Source organism: Heterodontus francisci, chromosome 13, assembly GCF_036365525.1.
Source record: "Heterodontus francisci isolate sHetFra1 chromosome 13, sHetFra1.hap1, whole genome shotgun sequence".
Classification (NCBI taxonomy): domain Eukaryota; kingdom Metazoa; phylum Chordata; class Chondrichthyes; order Heterodontiformes; family Heterodontidae; genus Heterodontus; species Heterodontus francisci.
In genome coordinates this window covers 74,951,078-74,973,535 of record NC_090383.1, presented here as the reverse complement: position 1 = coordinate 74,973,535, position 22,458 = coordinate 74,951,078, and the positions used below count along the sequence as shown (strand labels likewise).

The following is a 22,458-nucleotide window of genomic DNA, read 5'->3' as shown; positions in this document are numbered from 1 at the left end:
TCACCAAAGGAAACAAATCAACTGGTCATTAATCTCATTTGCTGTTTTTGGGATCTTGCTCTGTGCAAACTGGCCGTCATGTTCAACTACGTTGATGACACTTTAAAAGTAATTAATTGAATGTGAAGTACATGAAACACGGCTAAAAACATAAGGTGCTATACAGCTGCAAGTCCTTAATGCTCTTATGAAAGGGGGAGTAACAAACAAGTCAGCCGTAGTGAGTACTCCCACCTCTGAGTAAGAGATAGTGTGTTCAAGTCCCACTTCAGAAACTTCAGCGCATATTGTAGATTGACATTTCAGCACAGAGTTGAGGGAGTGCTACACTGTAGGAGGTGCCATCTTTTGGCTGAGATGTTAAACAAAGGCCCCAACTGCCTACTTGGGTGTATGTAAAAGATCCCACAGCACTATTTCGAAGAAAAGCAGAGGAATTTTCCTTGGTGTCCTGGCCAATATTCATTACTCAATGAACATTACTTAAAGAGATTATCTGGTCATCGTCACATTGCTGTTTGTGGGAGTTTGTTCAGGGCAAATTGGCTGCAGCATTTCCTACATAATAACAATGACTATGCTTAAAAGTATTTCTTGTGTTCTTGAGGTAGGCCAAGGGTCAGCAATTTTTTTTTTAATTGCCTACAAGAACAACTATCGGGAGCCACAAGATGAAAAAGAATGGAGTAAAGGCATAAGCATACCTTTAAGTGGAAAAACGTGTTTATCGCAAGCCTAAGGAACATTAGGCACTTGATGCTGTAAACAATCATTTGCTTTGACTTCTCTCTGACACTTATAAGAATGACCAGAGTTACTACTGAATTTTATGTAATTTCAATATTGTATTAGATTGGGAAAAAAATCCAATTTCTACATCTGAGGAATAGGTTAAAACCATTATTTTTTGTTTACAAAGTTGAACCTTATTCTACCCAAATCTGAAATTTGCCTTCGGCTTTAATCAACATTTTCCTGAAGAATCATAATGGCATGGTTTCTTTCAGTTCTAGGTGGATATTTTTTGGCAAAGGTTATGCTAACAATTGCCAGGCAGAAATTGATTTTTTGTCATTCCATTTCAGACATACGGGAGTCCTGTTTGGGTTGGCAGCAAAACAGAATCTAGTTACCGCTAAGCTAAAGTCACTATTTTCATCTTCGATAATTGTCTGCTTCAGTGCCCAATGCCATTCAATCCTTTTGCTTTCTGTGATTGAATTCATTTTTCTGAATATGGTGCGTATAACCCATTTTTCCCCACAAATCTTTTGTAACCAAACATTTTTTATTTGAAGAACTTTCTCAAAAATCAGAGGTATATGCACATTAAAACTTTTTTTTTTGCGTCTCATGACATCAATTGTTAAAGCTATTCAAGCCATACCACTTTTGAAGCCCGACAGAGTAGAAACTAAATTTTTAATTAAGCAAATGAATAACTCATTAAAGGAAAATTGGGTTGCTGTCTAGTTCTTTCATTTGTCATTTTCTCAATTTTTTTTTAGGCTTTTTTCATGATCCAACTGGAAAAGGTTGGGAGCTGCAAATGAGATGTTGAAGAGCCACATATGGCTCCAGAGCCGCGAGTTGCTGACGTCTGTACTAGGCGCAAAGCGCTTTGGGACGTTCTGAGGTCATGAAAGGCGCTATATAAATGCAAGTCTTCTTTTTAATTTGTAAAGGACAATCTTTTTCTTTAAAAATTATGATGACCCTAGCTACAAAAAATTCTAAATATTTTCTTCATCCATATAAATATCCTCCCCTCAATCCATTATAAGTAGAAAGTACCCAGTTTTAGCTAATGAATCCAGTCTGTCAATGATCCCAAGTGCCAACCTCAACCATTTATTGAAACATAAAACTTTGGAATAGCAGATCTGTTAGTCACAGAAAAGGACTTTGTAGTGAGCTTCAATAAACGGTCTCTCATGTTAAATTAGTGTTAATAGCAGATTAATGTGTTTAAGAAATAACCATTTAAAAAGATTAAATAGGCTGTTACATTATGTTCAGATTGATTTCTTAGATTTCCATTAAATAATATATTTCATTCATCAACGATTAATAGGATCTTATACTGTGCAGACGTGGTGAAAATCAATGTATTCACGTATAAATACTGATAACATTTACTGGAAACTACATGTTCATAGACAATGCAGGCTGCACAAGAATTTGATGAAAGTTAGACACAGCTTGGAATTTAAGTATCAACAGGATATACTATAAACTGAAACTACAATAAGGTCAGGTATGATGAATTTATCAGCCCAGTAGCCATGAAAAAAATAGACCATGGATAATAACTTGAAACTGAACCTAGCAGTGCTGCAAGCTCCTTACACAGTCTTTCTAACATACATTCATATGACAACAAACCAGCTAAAGAGATCAGAAGAGAGACAGCGTCAAGTCAAGCTCACATCTTTCACCTGGCGGAGTGTTGACGGGTACAGAACCTGGGACCTTCTGGTCTGGAACTCAGCAGCTCACTAGATAAATTTACTAAGCTACCAGGGACCCTATAAATAAATGTTATTAAATAACAAGGTAAAGAATTAGTCCAAATCTTGATATAAACTGACAAAACAGTCTTTTAAATTAGTAAATTTAATACAAAGCTACAATAAATTGTATTTATATTGTCTCTTTAATGTAGAAAAATGAGCTAGCGGAACTTTACTGAGAAAAATATAAAAAAAGGAATGGATGCAGAAATGCAGTGGGAGAATTAGGACAGATTACTAAAAGCATGACCAAAATGATGGATTTTAAGAAGACAGTGTATTTCCAGACTTGCTCACCCTTTAGACTCTCAAAGAATATCTTTTTGTAGACTTTAAGTGCATTACTCTTACCAGACTCAATTTGACAAAGTGTGGATCAGCAATAGTGCAGAAGTGTCTTGCGCAAAAGCATATGCAGGAGGGAGCCAACTGGTCAGCCATGAGGGAAATTAAGTTCATGAAGTAAGGCATCTCACACTTGACAGAAAGATCTATTTGTATGTTTTCAGAGGTTGCTATCAACTATTGTTAAATTTCATCTTTGCCTAACAGAATAAGCCAGCAAATATATAAGGTGAACACACAGGATGCATGATTTAATTAGTGTTCTTAGTACATCTTAGTCCAGAGGAAAACACAGAAATTGTATGTGTATAAATATTCCTTCAAATAGCAGATGCAATACTGGAACTGGCATAGCATATTCTGGGAAACGGTGAAGCCATATTGGCAGGACACATGGAATGTCTTAACTAGAGTCACTCATGATACCCAAAAGAATCCACTGTGTCTGGTTCAGACTTGGAACACAATGACAAACTGTCAGAGGTTGCAAACCCTACCGTTCCTTTATCCTGGAGACACATCATGAGGGTGCAGACATCACCTGTTGCCTGATGATTCACCAAGACCATGGTTTCATCTTCAGTAATTGCTTTCACGTCATCTCCCCATTCAACCACTAAGAAAGAAAAAGCATTTGTAGCAAGGTACAATACTCCATAGTAAAAACTCCCTTCACACCCATAGCAAAAAACTTGTATTTATATAGTGTCTTTAACGTAATATGTCTCAAGATACTTCACAGGAGCATTAACAAGCTAAGTTTTGGACCGAGCCATATAAGGAAATATTAGAGTAGATGATCAAAAACTTGGTCAAACAGGTAGATTTTAAGGAGCATCTTAAAGGAGGAGAGATTTGGGAAGGAATTCCAGAGCTAGGGCTTAAGCAGCTGAAGGGCAAAGCCACCAATGGTGGAGCGATTAAAATGAGGGATGCTCAGGAGGCCAGAATTGGGGCAGCACAGATATCTTGGAGGGTTGTCAGGTTGGAGGAGATTAGAGATAGGGAGTAGAAAGGCCACGAAGGATTTGAAAACTAAGATGAGAATTATAAAAACGAGGTGCTACATAGAAGCCTATGTAGGTCAGCAAGCAAGATGATAGGTGACCGGGACTGAACGTGAATTAGGACATGGGCAGCAGAGCTTTGGATGACCTCAGGCTTACGGAAGGTAGAACATGAAAGGCTAGCCAGGAGTGTGTTAGAATAGTCGGTGCAGAGGGAGCGAAGGCATGGATGAGGGTTTCAGCAGTAGATGAGTTGAGGCAGGGGTGGAGTCAAGCAATGCTATGGAGGTGAAAGTAGAGTCTTGGCGATGGCATGAATGTGTGGCGGAAGCTCATCTTGGGATCAAATTTGACACCAAGGTTGCAAACAGCCTCAGACAATTGCCAGGGAAAGGGATGGAATTAGTGGCGCAGCCCAACAACAATGGCTTTGGTCTTCCCAATATTTAGTTGGAAAAAATTTCTGCTCATCCAGTACTTGATATTGGAAAAGCAATCTGACAATTTTTAGAGACAGTGGATGGTCGAGAGAAGTGATAGTGAGATAGCGCTGGGTGTCGTCAGCGTACATGTGGAAACTGACGCGATGTTTTTGGATGATGTCGGTGAAGGGTGGCATGTAGATATAGCAGATATGTTATAGATTGTTACCAGCTACAAAACAAATTTAAAACCTGCAACAATATCACTAATGTGAAGAATGGTTTCATGGTACAGAAGGGATGTGGAACCACAACTCATAGAAAATAAACAAGTTGAAATGAAATTCAAGCATCAAGGATACTGACTCTGCAATAAAATTTCTGAGATTAGAAATTCAATACTCCACCATTATTTAGCTTTATTTAGGTGTCAGCCGTGGCTCAGTTGTTAGCATTCTTGCCTCTGAGTCAGAAGGTTATGTGATCAAGTCCCACACCAGACACTGGAGCACAGAAATCTAGGCTTCCACTCTAGTACAGTACTGAGGGAGGGCTGGACTGTTACAGATGACGTCTTTTGGATGAGACATTCAACCCGAGGCCCCATCTGCCCTCTCATGAATGTGAAAGATGGCACTATTGCGAAGAAAAGCAAGGGAGCTATCACCAGTGTCCTGGTTATAATTAACCCTCAATCAACATCACAAAAACAGATTATCTGGTCATTATCAGACTGCTGTTTGTGGGAGCTTGCTGTACCCAAATTAGCTGCTGCATTTCCTACGTTACAATGGCGACTACACTTCAAATGTACTTTATTGGCTGTAAAGTGCTTTAGGACATCCTGTGGTTGTGGAAGACACTATATAAATGTCAGTCTCTTTTTTTTTTCCTTCTCCCCATCGCACCCCACCACAACATACTATTTCCTCCAATCTTGAATGGAATGATTCTTGCTGGAACAATAACTCTCAGGCGCTGCCAATCCACCAAGCCATTGTTCCTATGGGCTGGATTTTACCAAGCCCACAAGGTTGGATTCCTTGGTGGGGGGGGCTGGAAGATGGTTGCAGCAGAGGCCCACCACAGAGGCTGCGCCAGGAGGGTCTCGGCCCAATCCTCCTGGCAGCGGCAAGGCTCCATGGCGGCCCCCACTGCTGCTGGGCAATGGGAGCTGGATTTAAATTTATGAGATGAATACATTTAAATCAACTTACCTTGAATCTTCCAGGCCCGCCATGATCGTCGGCACAGCAGCTGGTACTCCCGCGCCTTCAATTTCCTATCTGGGGAAAGCCGGCGTGACACTGGTGGGAGAGAGGGTGGGGGAGCAATGATTTTTACTTCGCTTGGGCGGAGGGGAAATGGAATCAAATAAGCATCAGTGTAAAGGATGGTGGGAAGGGGTGCACTTTCAACTTTATGCCGTCTCAGGGGAGTGGGGGGAAACAGCCAGAATTCAAAGGCAAGTGTTTTGAATGGGGAAAAGGGCAAAAAAAACTTACTGTAATTTTTATCGGGGGCGGGGTAGGAAAGGGGCGTTCCAATTTTATTTTGCAAATTTTGGGGGGCATTCCCTTTAAAAATTCAAATTTGCGGGCAGGGCTGGCTGCCCTTTAAAAACGGCACCAGCGCCTGCGCACAGGCAGCTGCGCCACTGCTGTTGACAGACAGGCCACCCCCTCAACACAATTGGGAGAGCAGGCTGCCCCGGCTATTTAATTGAGCCGCCGCATGGGAGATCGCGGCAGCTCTTCAGTTTTTTTGAGCTCACCACCGGAAGTGACAGCGGGCTCTTAAAATCCAACCTTATGTATGAACCTGTGATGAGTTTTTATAGCACTGGGATGAGCGTGGGGGGCATCATATCAGAGTCAGATCCTCTCCTCACCAAGACCCACATGTGCTCTTTGCAATAGGACTCACTGTGGCAGTCAGGAGTGATGGACCCCTGGTCTAGAAATGTTTTGAAAGCAATTATTATATCTCTACTGCTGCTCCGGTATAAATCAGTCTGAGCAAAAACATATAAAGCTACACTAAAGTACACTGTGCTTTCACACAAAAAGTCAGTCAATTTTCTGAACAATCTCATTCAAAAGACTGCATCTCTGCCAATGCAGCATTCCCTCAGTACTGCACGGAGATGTTAACTTAGGTTACGCACTCAAGTCTCTGGAGTGGGGCTTGAACCCATGACTCTGACTCAGCTGAGAATGCTACCGCCGATACATTCTAGCTCCGAGATGTCCCCAAACTGCTTGTACTGCCTTTCAGTTGATCAGCTAAACAGATGTGGAGAGAGATCCTGGCCAAGCAAATTCCGTTTCACTATAATTAACAAGGTGGCTTCAATATTAGTCATACTATAATAAAGAACTTCAACCCAAACAAAACTTTACTGCTTTTATAAAACAGAGAGGAGGGGGAATTTTTTTTTTACATTTTGTATATTTAGAATTCTATACTTTATAAGAGCCATCCAATTTGAGAATTCCTCATGGAGGATTTTTCAAATTGTGACTAAGTTCATCAAGTTGGGAGAGGTAAGCAGGAATCACAACATGTTTTCGGAAAGTTTAATTGAATGCAGCATCCTGAACAAAAAAAGATTTCACACCAACAAAGAATTTTTGGGTGGATGGTCATACCCACTATCAAACAAAATCTTATATTTTGTATATGATGAAGTTGCAAGCGTGATCTGATCTTTATCTAGTTTCAAATATTAATTTTGGGATACCATTTAACATGACAGCACTTGTAGGAGTTGCATCCAATTTCCACAACACAGAGGAACAGTGTCCCTCGGGCTTGCCTCTGAGAAATACTGGCTGAAGCACGAGTGCATGACAACAGGCAACCACAGGCAGTATATGTTTGGGAAGAACAGTAGTAAAATGAATTAAAATTGAATACCTTCAAAAACAAATTGAAACAGTTAGAAGTATAAAAAGAGAATACAGCTAGTCTTCCTCTATATCACAGAATCAATATTAAAGTCAAAATTGAAACACTGAAAATGGTTCTCCAGTTTGAATGCTCAAAGTGCAGTCTCTGCGAAACTTTTTTTTTAGATAAATTTTTGTGTTGATGACTTGTTAGTCTCAACCAAGACGTGCATGATTTAGGAATGGTGTGGGAAGAACTGGCCCAGAAGCCAGGATCTCTGTTCACATCTGTCCACAGGTCGGTTGATCAGCTGAAAGGCAATACAAACAGTTTGGTACATTCTACCCCCTAGATATCCCCAATTTGTCAACCATGGGTCAACAGTAGCTTTCACAGCTGAGTCAAAAAGTGATAGGTTCAAGTCCCATTCCAGAGACTTGAGCACATAATCTGGGTTAAAATTTCAGCATAGTAAGTACTGAGGGAATGCCACATTGGCAGAGATGCCGTCTTTTGAATGAGATGTTAAATTGTGACACCGTTTGCCCCCTCAGGTGGGCATAAAAGGTTCTATGAGGCTATTTGAAGAGCAGGGAAGTTTACTGGATGCCCTAACCAACATTTATCCCTCAACCAACATTACTGAAATCAGATTGCCTGGTCAGTATCTCATAGCTATTTGTGGCACCTTACTGTGTACACATAGGTTGCCACATTTCCCCATATTATGAGTAACTATAATTCATACGTACTTTATTGGCTGTGAAGCATTTAGGGATGATCCAAGGTTACGAAAGGCACTTTATAAAATGCAAGTGAGTTTATTCTCCCAATAATTGAGGATTAAACACAAGGAAGAAGTGGAAATGACAAAGGGGGATATTTTTGCATTACCATTTAGGCACTAAATGTTCTCACCATATATTATAGAAACCACTTGATTTTCACTACCATTGTGGAAAGCAAATCAGGCAATTTCTTCAATGGATGAGTGATATATGCCGGAGAGGTGAATTCAAAAATTGCTTTGAGGGTGTTTTTCAAAAAAAATTAAAATCAAGTTAAATTATCAAGTCTCAACTGCCAACTCCTTAAATGCCACAAAAAACTGCTTTAATTAGTTAGATGTATGTATATTTTGTTCCTAAAGACAAGCAATGCCTCAGGAAATTGAAGAGTGGGCCAAGCAATCTTGCTTCTGTCATGTTGGAGGCCTGCTTCTTATCCTTTGATGATCAGACACCGAAATAAACTTATACTTCATTCTATTTGGCTTAAAGACCCATTTACACCTTTGTTGTTATAATACAGTTGATGTCATGTCACAATAGCCATTCAAGATTTCAGTCTCATTCTGTGTCACATCAGCCACCAATACAACCAGCCTTTACCAGAATTGAAGTATTAGTTTTGAATTAGACTGGGGAGGGAAAAGTAACAAAACATGGAAGAGATTCAGTAACAGACCCAAAATAACCACACTGAGCTCTAGGTTACAGAAAATACATTCTCCAAACTTTTCTACATAACATGCTCCAAGTTGAAGGCCATGGTTTATCAGAGCATTAGTGAGTAACTATAATGAAACAAAGGAATACTTCAGAATAAAGCTTTATTATAGCTTTATCAAGAATTTTTCTGAAATTTATCTTTGGCCTCGTTTCCCCCTCATAAAGTGAACTAAAAAGACACCATTATTGATCTCCTAATCAGTAATACCATCCTGTGGCTAGGCAGTGAAACATAATGTTTCTTGGCTTAATCTCTGCTTCCTGTCAATTTTGTCAGATTATACTCCTGTGAAGCGCCTTGAGATGTTTTACTATGGTAAAGCTGCTATGTAAATGAAATTGTTTTTGTTGCATGGCTAATTGCAGCGGCGGCAGGATGAGGCCCTTAATTGGGTATTAATTGGCTGCGGGGCAGGAAGGCTTTCCCTCCCTGGACTTAATTTTGTTAGTGGCAGAAAGGTGGTGGGGTCCCACCACCCCACCAGATTATATGTTCTCTCCACCTCCAAACCTGCCACAGGTGAGAGCATAAAATTCCCCTCTTTGAAGAAGGAAGTCTTGCACATTTCTTAGCAGGTTACCTGCTGACCTTTACAGGATAGTACACCAAAAGATATTTTTATAGTAAGTTATGATGAGTTAGTTATAGTAAGTTATTATAAGTTAAACACTGGAATGGTTTTGGGTCCTGCATAACAAATGTATGATAGTAAAAAATACTTTAAAGTTAGACAGACAGAATATATGAAGTTGACTAAAGGTCCAGAAAAAGCCAAGCATACGTGAGCCAGAAGAACAGAAGATCAAAACAGGGTCATGCATGCAATATATTAAGTAAAGAATGAAAAAACAGGTGTGAAAGAGTGTCCCAACAGATGCTGCAACATATGGGAAGGCTTCCAGTAAAAACTGTAATATGATCCATAGCTTAGGAATCCTACCATGGACTTGGCCTGAAGCACATACATATCAATCTCTTTCCACCTCCCCCTGCACCAAACCCACCTCCCACCCAGCCAAAAAAAAACGATGACTGAATATGGAGAATGTAGAACCACTGGTCTTATGTACCATTTTGTGAAAGTATACCTAAAAAGCTGAAAAGAATGGAAAAACCTGGATTGGAAACAGCTAAGTTTCTGATGCAGGAAAGAAACCCAACGGAACATTTGGATTGACAGTAATTTGTGCATGGAAAACAGAAACATATGAAACATGAGCAACTTACAGCTACCAGGAAAAGAAGCTCAGTAATTCCCATCTTCACTGTCTGCAGTGCATTATGGGTATATCCTTGCAGGACAAAATCACAAGTGCAGCAGTCCTCTCAAAGGCAGAGCTTCCAAGTATGTCAGCACTAATCAAACAGAGGCAGCTTTGGTGGATCGGACACATCTGCATGACAGAAGACAGTCACGTACCCAAGGACCTTCTGTATGGTGAGGTAGCCGGGGTCAGACAAACAGTGGGAAGTCAAAGCTCTGCTTCAAGGATGCTTGCAAACGTGACACGAAAGCCCTAAATGTCTACTGTTGCACCTGGTATTCACGAGTTGGCACAAGAGGGAAAAGGCAACACATCCTGCGGACTGGTGTGCACTACCATGACGACCAGTTGCTATAGCAGCTTGGCACAGGCACCAACGTCAAAAACAACAACTCAGCGTCACTTGGCAGCTTCATGTACAGCACTCGGGGCAGAACCTGTCTCTCAAGGCTTGGCCTTCACAGCCATCAACAAAGGTGCACCATGAGAAGACACCCCACCTAAATGGATTGTTTGCTGTGTGTCCATCATCGTTAGTAGATGAAAGGATGCCAACCAGAACAGAAATGAAGAGAAGCAAATATATGCTTAATAGATTACAAGAAATCAAAGGAAAGGGTGAAGCACAAAATATTAGATGTTCTGCAGAGTTGGAATTGGTGGGAAAGATGAGATGCTATTGGGAACAAACAATATTAGAATTAATGAGTTAACAAAATAGACAACAACGTACTGCACCACCAATTCTATTCAACATCTATTATTTACTAAATGCGGTACACGGCACAAGCATTTAGTTAAAAATTCATAAGTACCTGCAATATCTGTTGTAAGTGGCGCTATGATTGTCTTTAACTCTGAAAATACCTTACAACAGCTACTAGTTTATAGTGAGCGTATATCACCCTGTGATTGCACAACCTGGCCACTGGGTTCCCACTATTCTTTTGAAATGCTGTCTGAAATTTCTTTTCCAGCCACCTATTACCATAGTAACTAACATTTCTAATGTCCAAAATTAAAGGCTGAACAAAATTATAAATTCAAAAAGTTATATATTTCACAACAGAGTGAGGGTTAAAAGGAGGGGAAAGGGGTGGAACAAAGCAAAATGCTCAAAGGGGAAGGTGCAAGAGGAATTGGGAAAGAGACCAAGGTACAACTTGATGTTAAAGGCCACACCACCATCACAGCAGTTTGGGCAGGGCAGGTGATGGAAAGTACTTGTACAGCCAGGTGGGGATGCTTTGGGTTGTTTGGGGCAGGGGAGCGGACAAGAGAGCAGGGGCAAGGAAGGCAGCAAGATCTCAAATGGTTAAAAAAAAAGATCAGTTTGTTAAAATGCCAATCTATACTTTGTAACAAGGCTAATTCTAATCTGATGAGAAAATGCATCAAAATTTCTTATAATCTCAAATCACAGCTTTGACACACCTAGCATATTTTGTAAAAAGAAAATCAGAAAATTTAATCAATGCTTCAAATAAGAAGTTTCTAACAATAAACTAACCCATAAAGAGGGCATAATGTGTAGCAGTGGCAAATCTTTTCTTCCGCCCCCCCCACCACCCCCCCACCAAGGGAGAGAGATCTATATATTTACATGTGAAGATGACAATGTATACTAAACACAATTTACATCACGACTCATGCTTGCAAACAAAGCTTTTTGCAACACATTTCCACACAAATTGTGTTCCTTTAAAGCACATTATAACTTGCCTATATTTCTCCGACAGAAACTCTGCAAGCAACCATTTTGCTGGTAATTAGTAAATAAATTTAATTAGCATCTAAGTCACCATACGTTTTCAGGTTACATATAAACACTACTCGGAGACGGAGTACAACACTCCATTGCTCCAATACATTTCCCTCTTCCCACTCCCTTCACTGTGTATGAAAGCAGTTTTTGAGGCTTGATGCTCAGGAAATTGCCAATTTATGGACAGTTTTATGCTGTGGCCCTACACCATAAAGAAATAACCAGTAAGAACTGAATCTCAAACTCATTTCATAGAATACCTTTATAATCAGAAAGGGAAACCATTCAGGCCACCAATCACTGACTGATTTGAATCCAGGTCCCTGATGAAAGGGCAATACACCAATCCACTCTATCATGCAGTCTTCTAATGCAAATAGTAACCAAAGGTAAACCCTCATCCACCCCTCTAGACTGGATTATTACAATGCTCTTCTGGCTGTCCTGCCATCTTCCACTCTATATAAAGTTGTACTCATCCGAAACTCTGTTGCCCATTTCTTAACCAGCTCCAAGTCTCATTCAACCATTACTCCAGGTTTGTTGACCTTCACTGGTTCCCCATTCAATAACACCTCAATTTTAAAATCCACATTCTTGTTTTCAAATCGCTCGGTGGCCTCACCCCTCTTTATTTCTGTTGCCTTCTCCAGCCCTACAAGCCTTCGAAATCGCTGCACTCTTCCAATTCTGGCCTCTTGCACACCCCCGATTTTAAAATCGCTCCACCACTGGCAACTGTGCTTTCAGCTGCCTTGGCCCTATGCTCTGGAATACCCTCCCTAACCCTTTCTGCCTCTCCAAGATGCTCCTTAAAACTTACCTCTTCGATCAAGCTTTCGGTCATCTGTCCCAATATCTCCTCTGTGGCTCGTTGTCAAAAATGTTTTTATTGATATCGCTCTTGTTAAGTGCCTTGGGAAGTTTTGCTACGTTAAATGCAGTAAATAAATGTAAGTTGTTACTAAAATTAATAGAGTTTCTCTTTAACTGAGGTCTACAATAGCAACATGACAATCTGTAAAAACGATATATCTGAAACTGCTAATACAAGGAATCTTGATATATCAGGTTACTCCTACTGACCTGTAATGCATTGCACACAAATACATTATTTACACTCAATCCTATTGCACTGTGTTTTTAGCTTTATTTAAAAAAAAAAGAGCAGGAAATGCAATATGTCCTTGTAGCAAGCTGGCTCCATGCAGCATCTATTACAAGTCACTTTTGTTTTCATTAACGTATAGTGCAGCTCCTAAATATAATTCTTGAAAGGTCTGCCATGGTGCATCTCAGATTACAGACAGTGGCCAGTGCTGGAATGTTTATCAAATAGGTATCGAAAAAAAGGCATGCAACCCAAGCTAGGGACTATGGCAAGATGAGAACACCAATCCTCATCGTAGAAGCAAAGCACAGTTTTCTAACGAAGCTGTTGTTAACCGTCTGGCTAGACCCAAAAAATACAAATGATGAGGGGTCATGCAATTAGATTACCACAGAGATATCACAACATTTTAAAGTGCTTTATTAAATTCAGAAAGACATGCCATACAAAGCACAACCCAATCCAACAGAAGCAATCTGATAGGGAGGTGGTGGCATAGTGGCAATGCCACTGGACTAGTAATCCAGAGCCCAGGCTAATGCTCTGGGGACATGGGTTCGAATCCCACCACGCAGATGGTGAAATTTGAACTCAATTAATAAATCTGGAATTAAAAGGCACAGTGGTTAGCATTGCAGCCTCACAGCTCCAGGGACCCAGGTTCAGTTCTGGGTACTGCCTGTGTGGAGTTTGCAAGTTCTCCCTGTGACCGCGTGGGTTTTCGCCGGGTGCTCCGGTTTCCTCCCACCGCCAAAGGTGATAGGTAAATTGGCCATTGTAAATTGCCCCTAGTGTAGGTAGGTGGTAGGGAATATGGGATTACTGTAGGGTTAGTATAAATGGGTGGTTCTTGGTCGGCACAGACTCGGTGGGCCTAAGGGCCTGTTTCAGTGCTGTATCTCTAAATAAAAAAATAAATAATAATAAAGCTAGTCAGAGGGTGGTGGGTGTCTGGAATTCACTGCCTGGAACGGCTGTGGAGGCAGGAACCCTCAATTCTTCTAAAAAGTACCTGGACATGCACCTGAAGTGCTGTAACCACAAGGCTATGGACCAGGTGCTGGAAGGTGGGATTAGATTGGGCGGCGAGTTTTTTCGGCCGGCATGGACATGACTGGCTGAATGGCCTCCTTCTGTGCCGTAATTTTTCAATGGTTCTAATGGTGACCATGAAACCACTGTCGATTGTTGTAAAAACCCATCTGGTTTACTAACCTCCTTTAAGGAAGGAGGTCTGCCATCCTTACCTGGTCTGGCCTACCTGTGACTCCAGCCCCACTGCAAAGTGGTTGACTCTTAAAATGCCCTCTGAAATGGCCTAGCGAGTCAGTCAGTTCAAGGGCAATTAGGGATGGGCAATAAATGCTGGTCCTGCTAGAGACGCCCACAGCCCACAAACGAAAAAAAAACACAACTTTTTCCTTTCCGTTTGAAAGCCATCTTATTGCTGATTAAGGGAATACACTGATCAGATATTGACGATACCAGAATACAGCACCACTGTAATGAAGAAACTTGTATTTTGAGAATTTTAAAGGAACTCTGCTTAAAAAAAAGGATATTTTTTCTCACAAAGTAAAACACTATATTTTAATATACCTCATGCAATCTTTGAATCCACGAAATGTTTCCAATGCTCCTTCCCTCAGTTCCTTCTTTTTCACGACATTGAGTCCAACTATGTTCCACAGAACTAAATTTCATAACATAACCTGATTTAATGTAACCCCATGTTCCATACTTTTCCCTTCAACTTGTAGGCAAAATGTGCCAATGTATCACCTTGCACTTTCTTTACTGTGAGTATTAATGCTGCTAATAGTTGGCTGATAACAGTAATGCAGCATGGTTAATAGATGTAGCCAGTTGATTTGTATCAATACATTACAGCATAAATTACACTTAATCCAATATACTTTCTATACAAGCTCAATTTATTACCTCAATTTGCCTCACCATTATCAACAAGCCTGTAGCAATAGGAAATCAAAATAATCTCCTAACAAAACATTTAGAGAGGCAAAATATTATAATGGTACTGCTGTGTGCTTTTGGCAGTTTTAAGTAGACATACTATGGGCATTTCAGACATCTAAAATATGGTTTCACTAAAATCCCAGTGACAACAAAATATTGCTCGCCAGCGAGGCCAGCTAGAGAAATAATTAAGTTAGACGAGTCCATAGTGTCAAGAATCCATTCAGTAAAAACACACATGAAGTACTAAACAAGGTTGTAACCAAAAGTTAGAACAAAACAACTCGGATTTAGGAACCAAGATCGTTGTGTAACTACAAAGTGAAAGCTGTCCAACCACATATATCTCTTTCTTTTGTTCCCCAAAGGCGTTAAAAATTGCAGTTCCACCACAGATATCAGCTGCAGTTTGGTAACTACATCAGCTTACTTAGCTCAGTCTTTGAGCTCAAAGATTGTAGATTTAAGGCTCACTGTTCTGCTTAAAAAGATAATTAGGTTGACATTCCAGTTCAGTAGTTGCTGTAGGTTTTTTTAGATTAGAGATACAGCACTGAAACAGGCCCTTCGGCCCACCGAGTCAGCGCCGAACATCAACCACCCATTTATACTAATCCCATATTGCTACCAAACATCCCCACCTGTCCCTATATTTCCCTACCACCTACCTATACTAGTGACAATTTATAATGGCCAATTTACCTATCAACCTGCAAGTCTTTTGGCTTGTGGGAGGAAACCGGAGCACCCGGAGAAAACCCACACAGACACAGGGAGAACTTGCAAACTCCACACAGGCAGTACCCGGAATCGAACCCGGGTCCCTGGAGCTGTGAGGCTGCGGTGCTAACCACTGCGCCACTGTGCCGCCAATACCTTATCTAAGCCTGTCATAATTTTGTACACCTCTATCAAATCTCACTCAATCTCTGGAACCATTCTAGCAAATCTCGTCTGCACCCTCAAGGGCCCTCCCATCCTTCCTAAGGTGTGGTGACTTCAGCATTACTTCCCTGCTTATGTACTCAAAACCTCTATTAATGAAACCCAAGGTCCCATATGTTTTGCTAACTACTCTCTTCTTCCACCACCCACCCACCCACCCCCACAGAAAGTCACTGCAGCAGCTCCATCCACAATTCAAATATCATGAGTACCGTGCAGTAAAGACAAAAGCAGCAACATTTCATGTTAACATGAAATTTGCAACTTAGCAGCAAGTAAGTTTTTCTCTACACCCAGCAAAAAGGAGCAGATTTGTTCTTTCTGCAGTGGATAGGTTTCCTGGTTTGAAACAAAAACACACAGCCCTATCCATTTTTACTGGCAGCAAAGTTTGTTTATGGGTCCATAATTAAAGCACAAACAGGGAGCTAACCTCATAAAAGCATCACCAGGACAGTTTCTCTAGAAGAAACATATAACAAAATACTTGACTAAATTATTAAATGTACATTCTGGAATATTTCGGAGATCATGGGGGAAGCAAGCTTCAACTTAGTTGGGTGAAGGTCCAATTTGTGCTCAGTGGGGTGGCAGGAGGGGCCTAATTTGTCCTTAAGTTTGGCCTCCTTTAGTGGAGGCGGGGAAGGAAGAGAAGTCAAATTTGTCTTCTGTGAGGGGAGGGGGACTTAGGATGAATTTCTGCTGTGAGGAGGGGGGTTTGGTAGTTGGGTTTCTGTTTAGGGAACTTTGTTCTGCAGGCGTAGGTGTTAAGTGTACGATACTTACCGGTCATCCTGTTTTTTACTTACTGGAGCAAGGGCGTAAAGGCATTAAGTCTACAATTTGGGTGCATACTTTCTCCAAGCTGTCAATTCCAATTGTTCTCTCTCACTACATTTTACCAGTACAGGTGTTTTTGTGGGGATTTCTGCTTTCTTGGATTAGTGGCAGTCCAGAATACAAAGAACAAAGAACAGTACAGCACAGGAACAGGCTATTCGGCCCTCCAAGCCTGCGCCGATCTTGATGCCTGCCGAAACTAACACCTTCTGCACTTCCGGGGTCCATATCCCTCTATTCCCTTCCTATTCATATATTTGTCAAGATGTCTCTTAAATGTCGCTATCGTATCTGCTTCCACCACCTCCCCTGGCAGCAAGTTCCAGGCACTCACCACCCTCTGTGTAAAAAACTTGCCTCGCACATCCCCTCTAAACTTTGCCCCTCACACCTTAAACCTATGTCCCCTAGTAACTGACTCTTCCACCCTGGGAAAAAGCTTCTGACTATCCACTCTGTCCATGCCGCTCATAACTTTGTAAACCTCTATCATGTCGCCCCTCCACCTCCGTTGTTCCAGTGAAAACAATCCGAGTTTTTCCAACCTCTCCTCATAGCCAATGCCCTCCAGACCAGGCAACATCCTGGTAAACCTCCTCTGTACCCTCTCCAAAGCCTCCACGTCCTTCTGGTAGTGTGGCGACCAGAATTGCACGCAATATTCTCAGTGTGACCTAACTAAGGTTCTGTACAGCTGCAACATGACTTGCCAATTTTTATACTCTGTGCCCCGACCGATGAAGGCAAGCATACCGTATGCCTTCTTGACTACCTTATCCACCTGCGTTACCACTTTCAGTGACCTGTGGACCTGTACGCCCAGATCTCTCTGCCTGTCAATACTCCTAAGGGTTCTGCCATTTACTGTATACCTCCCACCTGCATTAGACCTTCCATAATGCATTACCTCACATTTGTCCGGATTAAACTCCATCTGCCATTTCTCCGCCCAAGTCTCCAACCGATCTATATCCTGCTGTATCCTCTGACAATCCTCATCATTATCCGCAACTCCACCAACCTTTGTGTCGTCCGCAAACTTACTAATCAGACCAGCTACATTTTGCTCCAAATCATTTATATATACTACAAACAGATAATATTTAACAATTGGCCATCACTGCCAGACCATACAAGTTGCTTTGCACTATTGTTGATTTGTTTTCATGGATTCTGGGATGCTGCATTCACAAGGCCTTTTTAACAAAGGAGTACATGAGGATTGCTGAGGGTACAGTTTGGATCTATCATTTAACATAGGATACTGTGCCATTCTAATTTGTCAGTTAACATTACTCAGTATAAAATCTACATTTATAGTAATTACAATACTTCACTAACATTGGAAGGATTTTTTGACATATCAACAATGTCAAAAACGACATGCATTTCTTCTGTGGTGACCCTCAACATGAGTAACCCTCGAATCACGGTTACTTTACTTCACACATCATGGTACCCCTCCACAGAATTAATGACCACCTCCTCTTCCACTCTCCCCACCTCATCTCAGCTGATTGCATAGTGGCTACTGCCTCAGCATGCAACATAACAGGCTTGTGTGTTGCATAAACACCAGCATGAACCAGTTGAGCAGAATGGCTTGTTTAGCCTCCACATCCAAAGGATCACCCTCCGCCATTTCAGACACGTCCAGCGTGATGCCACTACCAAACGCATCTTCCCCTCCCCCGTTAGCATTCCGAAGGGACTGTTCCCTCCACGCCAGCCTGGTCCACTCCTCAATTACCCCCGACACCTCGTCCCCTTCCCATGCAATCACAGGAGGTGTAATACCTGCCCTTTTACCTTCTCTCTCCTCACTATCCAAGGCCCCAAACATTCCTTTCAGGTGAAGCAGTGATTTATTTGTACTTTCAATTTAGTATACTGTATTCACTACTCACAATGCAGTCTCCTCTACATTGGGAAGACCAAACGCATATTGGGTGACCATTTTGCGGAACACCTCTGCTCAGTCCAAAAACATGACCCCGAGCTTCCTGTCGCTTGCCATTTCAACACACCCCCTGCTCTCATGCCCATATCTCTGTCCTGGGATTGCTGCAGTGTTTCAGTGTTCAACCAACGCAAGCTCGAGGAACAGCACCTCATTTACCAATTATGTATGCTACAGCCTACCACACTGAACACGGCGTTCAATAATTTCCGAGCATGAATACCACCCTCCCCATTTTTTTTTTTAAATTGTACCTTTTTTTTTTAAGTTTTACTTTGTATTTTTTTTTTCATTTTATTTTAATGTGTTTCATCATCACACTTTTTTTTAAACCATCTGCCTGCCCACTTTTTACCAGGTGCTTGCCCGCTTTTTTTTTCATGTTTTGCTTTTGGCTAGGGCTTTCATTATTCTTTCATTTAACACCCTTTCTGCACTAATGCTTTGTATTTCACCACACCATTAACACACTCTTTGTCTTGGTCTTTGCCCCATGACCTCCTTGTCAGTTATTCTCTGTGGCCCACCCCCACTTTATTTGCTTAAAATCTATTACATTTCTAACCTTTGCCAGTTCTGATGAAAGGTCACCGACCTGAAACGTTAACTTTGCTTCTCTCTCCACAGATGCTGCCATACCTGCTCAGTATTTCCAGTACTTTTTGTTTTATTATGGCCTGTTTCTGTGTTGTACATTCTTTGTAATACTGCCCAAGACACAGTTCCAGATTCCTTTACAATCTCCCAAAACAAATTACGTTAAAACTATATTTCTCATAGCTAACATTAAGCAGCCAGACAGTCACAGGATTCAAATCATAATTTTATGATGAAAGTTCTGCTGCCAAATAAATACATGCTGTTAACAGCCCCATCGGATGCAACTGAATGGCTAAATTCTACCAATGACAAGGTGGATTGCTATCCAAAAACAATGACAGAAGTTGGTCCATCATGAAAAGAGCACCCGAACTAACTTGTCCTGAGGTGTAATAAAGCTGCCAGTTTGGGCTCTATATGTTCACCAGCCTGCAGAAGCAAATTTTAATCAAGTGTGTGCTGTGACCAGCAATAAAGAATACAATATACAATCGCTGAGAAAATGTCACCCCTACTGTTGGAAATCACAGTAAAATAAAGAAATGAGCAACGTGGGCAACAATGAAAGTAATGCTAGAAGGGGAAAAAAAGACCTCTTCCTAAACCATAAAGCTACAGTTTGCATCAAGGACTGAGATGAACATAAAACAAAATAAAGGAAGTTAAGAAACTTGACAGCATTTAAAATAGAAAATAAAGGTTAGGATAGCAGGGAATAATAAAAGAAATGTATATATTCACATCAAGCAGGTGAATAGAACTACCGAGTTGTCAGAAAGGCAATGATGCCAAGTGGCAGAAAATATACTAAATTAATTACTTTTTCTGCATTCACAGTGATGACCAGCAAGGAAACTGAATTCCCAGGGTAGCGAAGCAAGTACCAGAGAAGCTGAAATTTCAGATAAGGTAATCATTAATAGGCTCAGGAAATAAAGGGACACAAGGTATCAGGCCAAGTTGGACTTTATACAAGTGATTCATGAAACTGCTCATGTGCATCCACCATTGTTAAGGAATTGTTGGAAATGGGAGTAGTCCCTGATAATTGGAAAGTAGCTACCATAACCCAAGAAACCAAAGACCACTGAGCCTGACATATACTGTGGGCAATGTATTAGGAGGAGGAGCTAATCAAATATCTAAAATAGGTTTGGTATGGTAAGGGAACCAAGAGTCAGAATGGAATTATGGGAGGGTAGTCTTGTTTCACAAATTTACTAGAGCTCCTCAGGGAAATGATGGACCTGCTGACAATAGAAATTCTGTGGCTGTGATCTAGTCCTCAAGTTCTACTTTAACTCTCAGCACCAGTAGCCTCCACCACTATCAGACTCTCACTATGATCAGGACTAACAACTAAATACTGTTCCAAGTTTAAACAGCTTGCACATTGTGTTAATGTTTTGATATTATTTTGGAATTTTTCTAAAAATGTATTCTGTTCATCTAACTGGTAAGCGCTCTGCAAACAACCAAGGAATTATGGGTTTAACCCCAATGGTTTCTGCATTCTCGGTCAATAAAAGGCCCACCATTAATGTGGGAGGCAAACAGGATGTGCACATATTGTATTTGCCAGGACATCATGGAAAATTGCCAAGTAGCACTTCTACAGCAAAGCCATGGAAACAGAGTAGAGTGCTGCTCCCAGCAGTATGTTACTGTGTAAGAACAAAATCTACTGAGATATCCTGAAAAGGATAAATCGTAGCAAATCTACAAGAAGCCACACCCAATGTTTCCATTTACCCACTTACCTACTTCTATTTTAGTTATTCATTGTTCAGAATTTCGTAAGAATTCTACACAGCCACCTATTCAAGTAATAAAACATTTTGCTGAGCAGCAATATAGGATCACATTCAAAGACAGTAGCTAGCTACCTGATCATATCAACATCGAGTCACAGTCTGTTCAAACAATAAAGAGAATATTTGTTCAGATAATTAACTACCTTAATGGTTTGGTATGAACAGGGACCATTTCTACATTAATGCATATTGCCAATCTATTTTCATTCAACTAATTAAGTTAAAATGTCTTTAAAAATTAAGCAGTTCTCAACCTTGTTCTTTGTAATACATGATTTCTGTTCTCTCATTTCAGAATTTTATTTTCTCCCTTTCATCCCATTCCTGTTGAGATGCTGGCATGTGCCCAAGATCTAATGGCCTATGAAATGGTCACGAGAAAGTTGTAAAGTGACTCAGAGCAACTGGTCTTCTCTTTGGATACCTAGTATCATCAGTAGCTTGCAATGGTGTGCAGGTCATTGGGCACATGCCAGCACCTCAACAGGAATGGGATGAAAGGGAGATAAAAGGAGAGAAAATAAAATTCTGAAACGAGAAGACAGAAATCATGCATTTATACAGTGCTTTCTAAACCTAGAAAACGGTCCCATGATGCTTCACAGAGACATAAGTGAAAAGAAGGGGACACTGAACCAATGGACAGATTAGGAGGGGTCACCAAAAGATTGGTCAAATAAGTGGGTTCTAAGGTCGGTCTTAAAAGAGGAATGATGGAGAGTCAAAGGGGTTTAGGAATGGAATTTCAAAGCATGGGGCCTAGGCATCTGAAGGCAAGGTTACCAACGGTGCCGAGATGTGCAAGAGGCTGGAGTCAGAGAGTTGACAAGGTTGGTGGGAGAAACAGGATGAGGTACAGAAAAGATTCACGAGAATGGTTCTAGGGATGAGGAACTTCAGGTATGAAGACAGATTGGAGAAGTTGGGACTGTTTTCCTTAGAGAATGGAAGCCTAACAGGATATTTAATAGAGGTATTCAAAATCGTGAGGGATCAGGACGGAGTGAATAGGGAAAAAGTATTCCCACTCGTGAAAGGACTGAAAACCAGATGGCAGAGATTTAAAGCGATTGGCAAAAGAAGCTAAAACGACACGAGGAAAAACTTATTCACGCAGTAAGTGGATCGGATCTGGAATGCACTGCCTGACAGTGTGGTGGAAGCAGGTTCAATCGTGGCATTCAAAAGGGAATTAGACTGTTATCTGGAAACAAATGTGCAGGATTACGGAGAGGAGGGGGAACGGCATGAGGTGAATTGCTCATTCTGAGAGCCTGTGCAGACACGATGGGCCAAATGGCCTCCTTCTGTGCTGTAACAATTCTGTGATTCTATACCACTGGAAAAGATTAGTGATCACATTTTACTCAGGGTGGCGGGTGGCGAGAAACAGCCTGCCCATCCCAGGCCAATCAAGGCTCTTAAGTGGCCAATTAACGGTCACTTAAGGACCTCCGCCACAAGGTCTTTGCATTTGACAGGCAGGCGGC

The 22,458-nt window shown here is 41.1% G+C and overlaps 1 protein-coding gene across 3 annotated transcripts in view; it reads right to left on the bottom strand.

The window, feature by feature from the left end:
- Nucleotides 1–22,458, bottom strand: part of lpgat1 (lysophosphatidylglycerol acyltransferase 1) — a 138,739-nt gene that overhangs the window by 110,708 nt on the left and 5,573 nt on the right. For all 3 annotated transcript variants that reach the window (XR_010976213.1, XM_068044986.1, XM_068044985.1), the window contains exon 4: nucleotides 3,356–3,474. Coding sequence is in view for 2 of the 3 variants with exons in the window: in XM_068044986.1 (XP_067901087.1) it covers nucleotides 3,356–3,474 (119 nt within the window). In the remaining variant the exon portion in view is untranslated. The remainder of the gene's footprint in view (nucleotides 1–3,355; nucleotides 3,475–22,458) is intronic.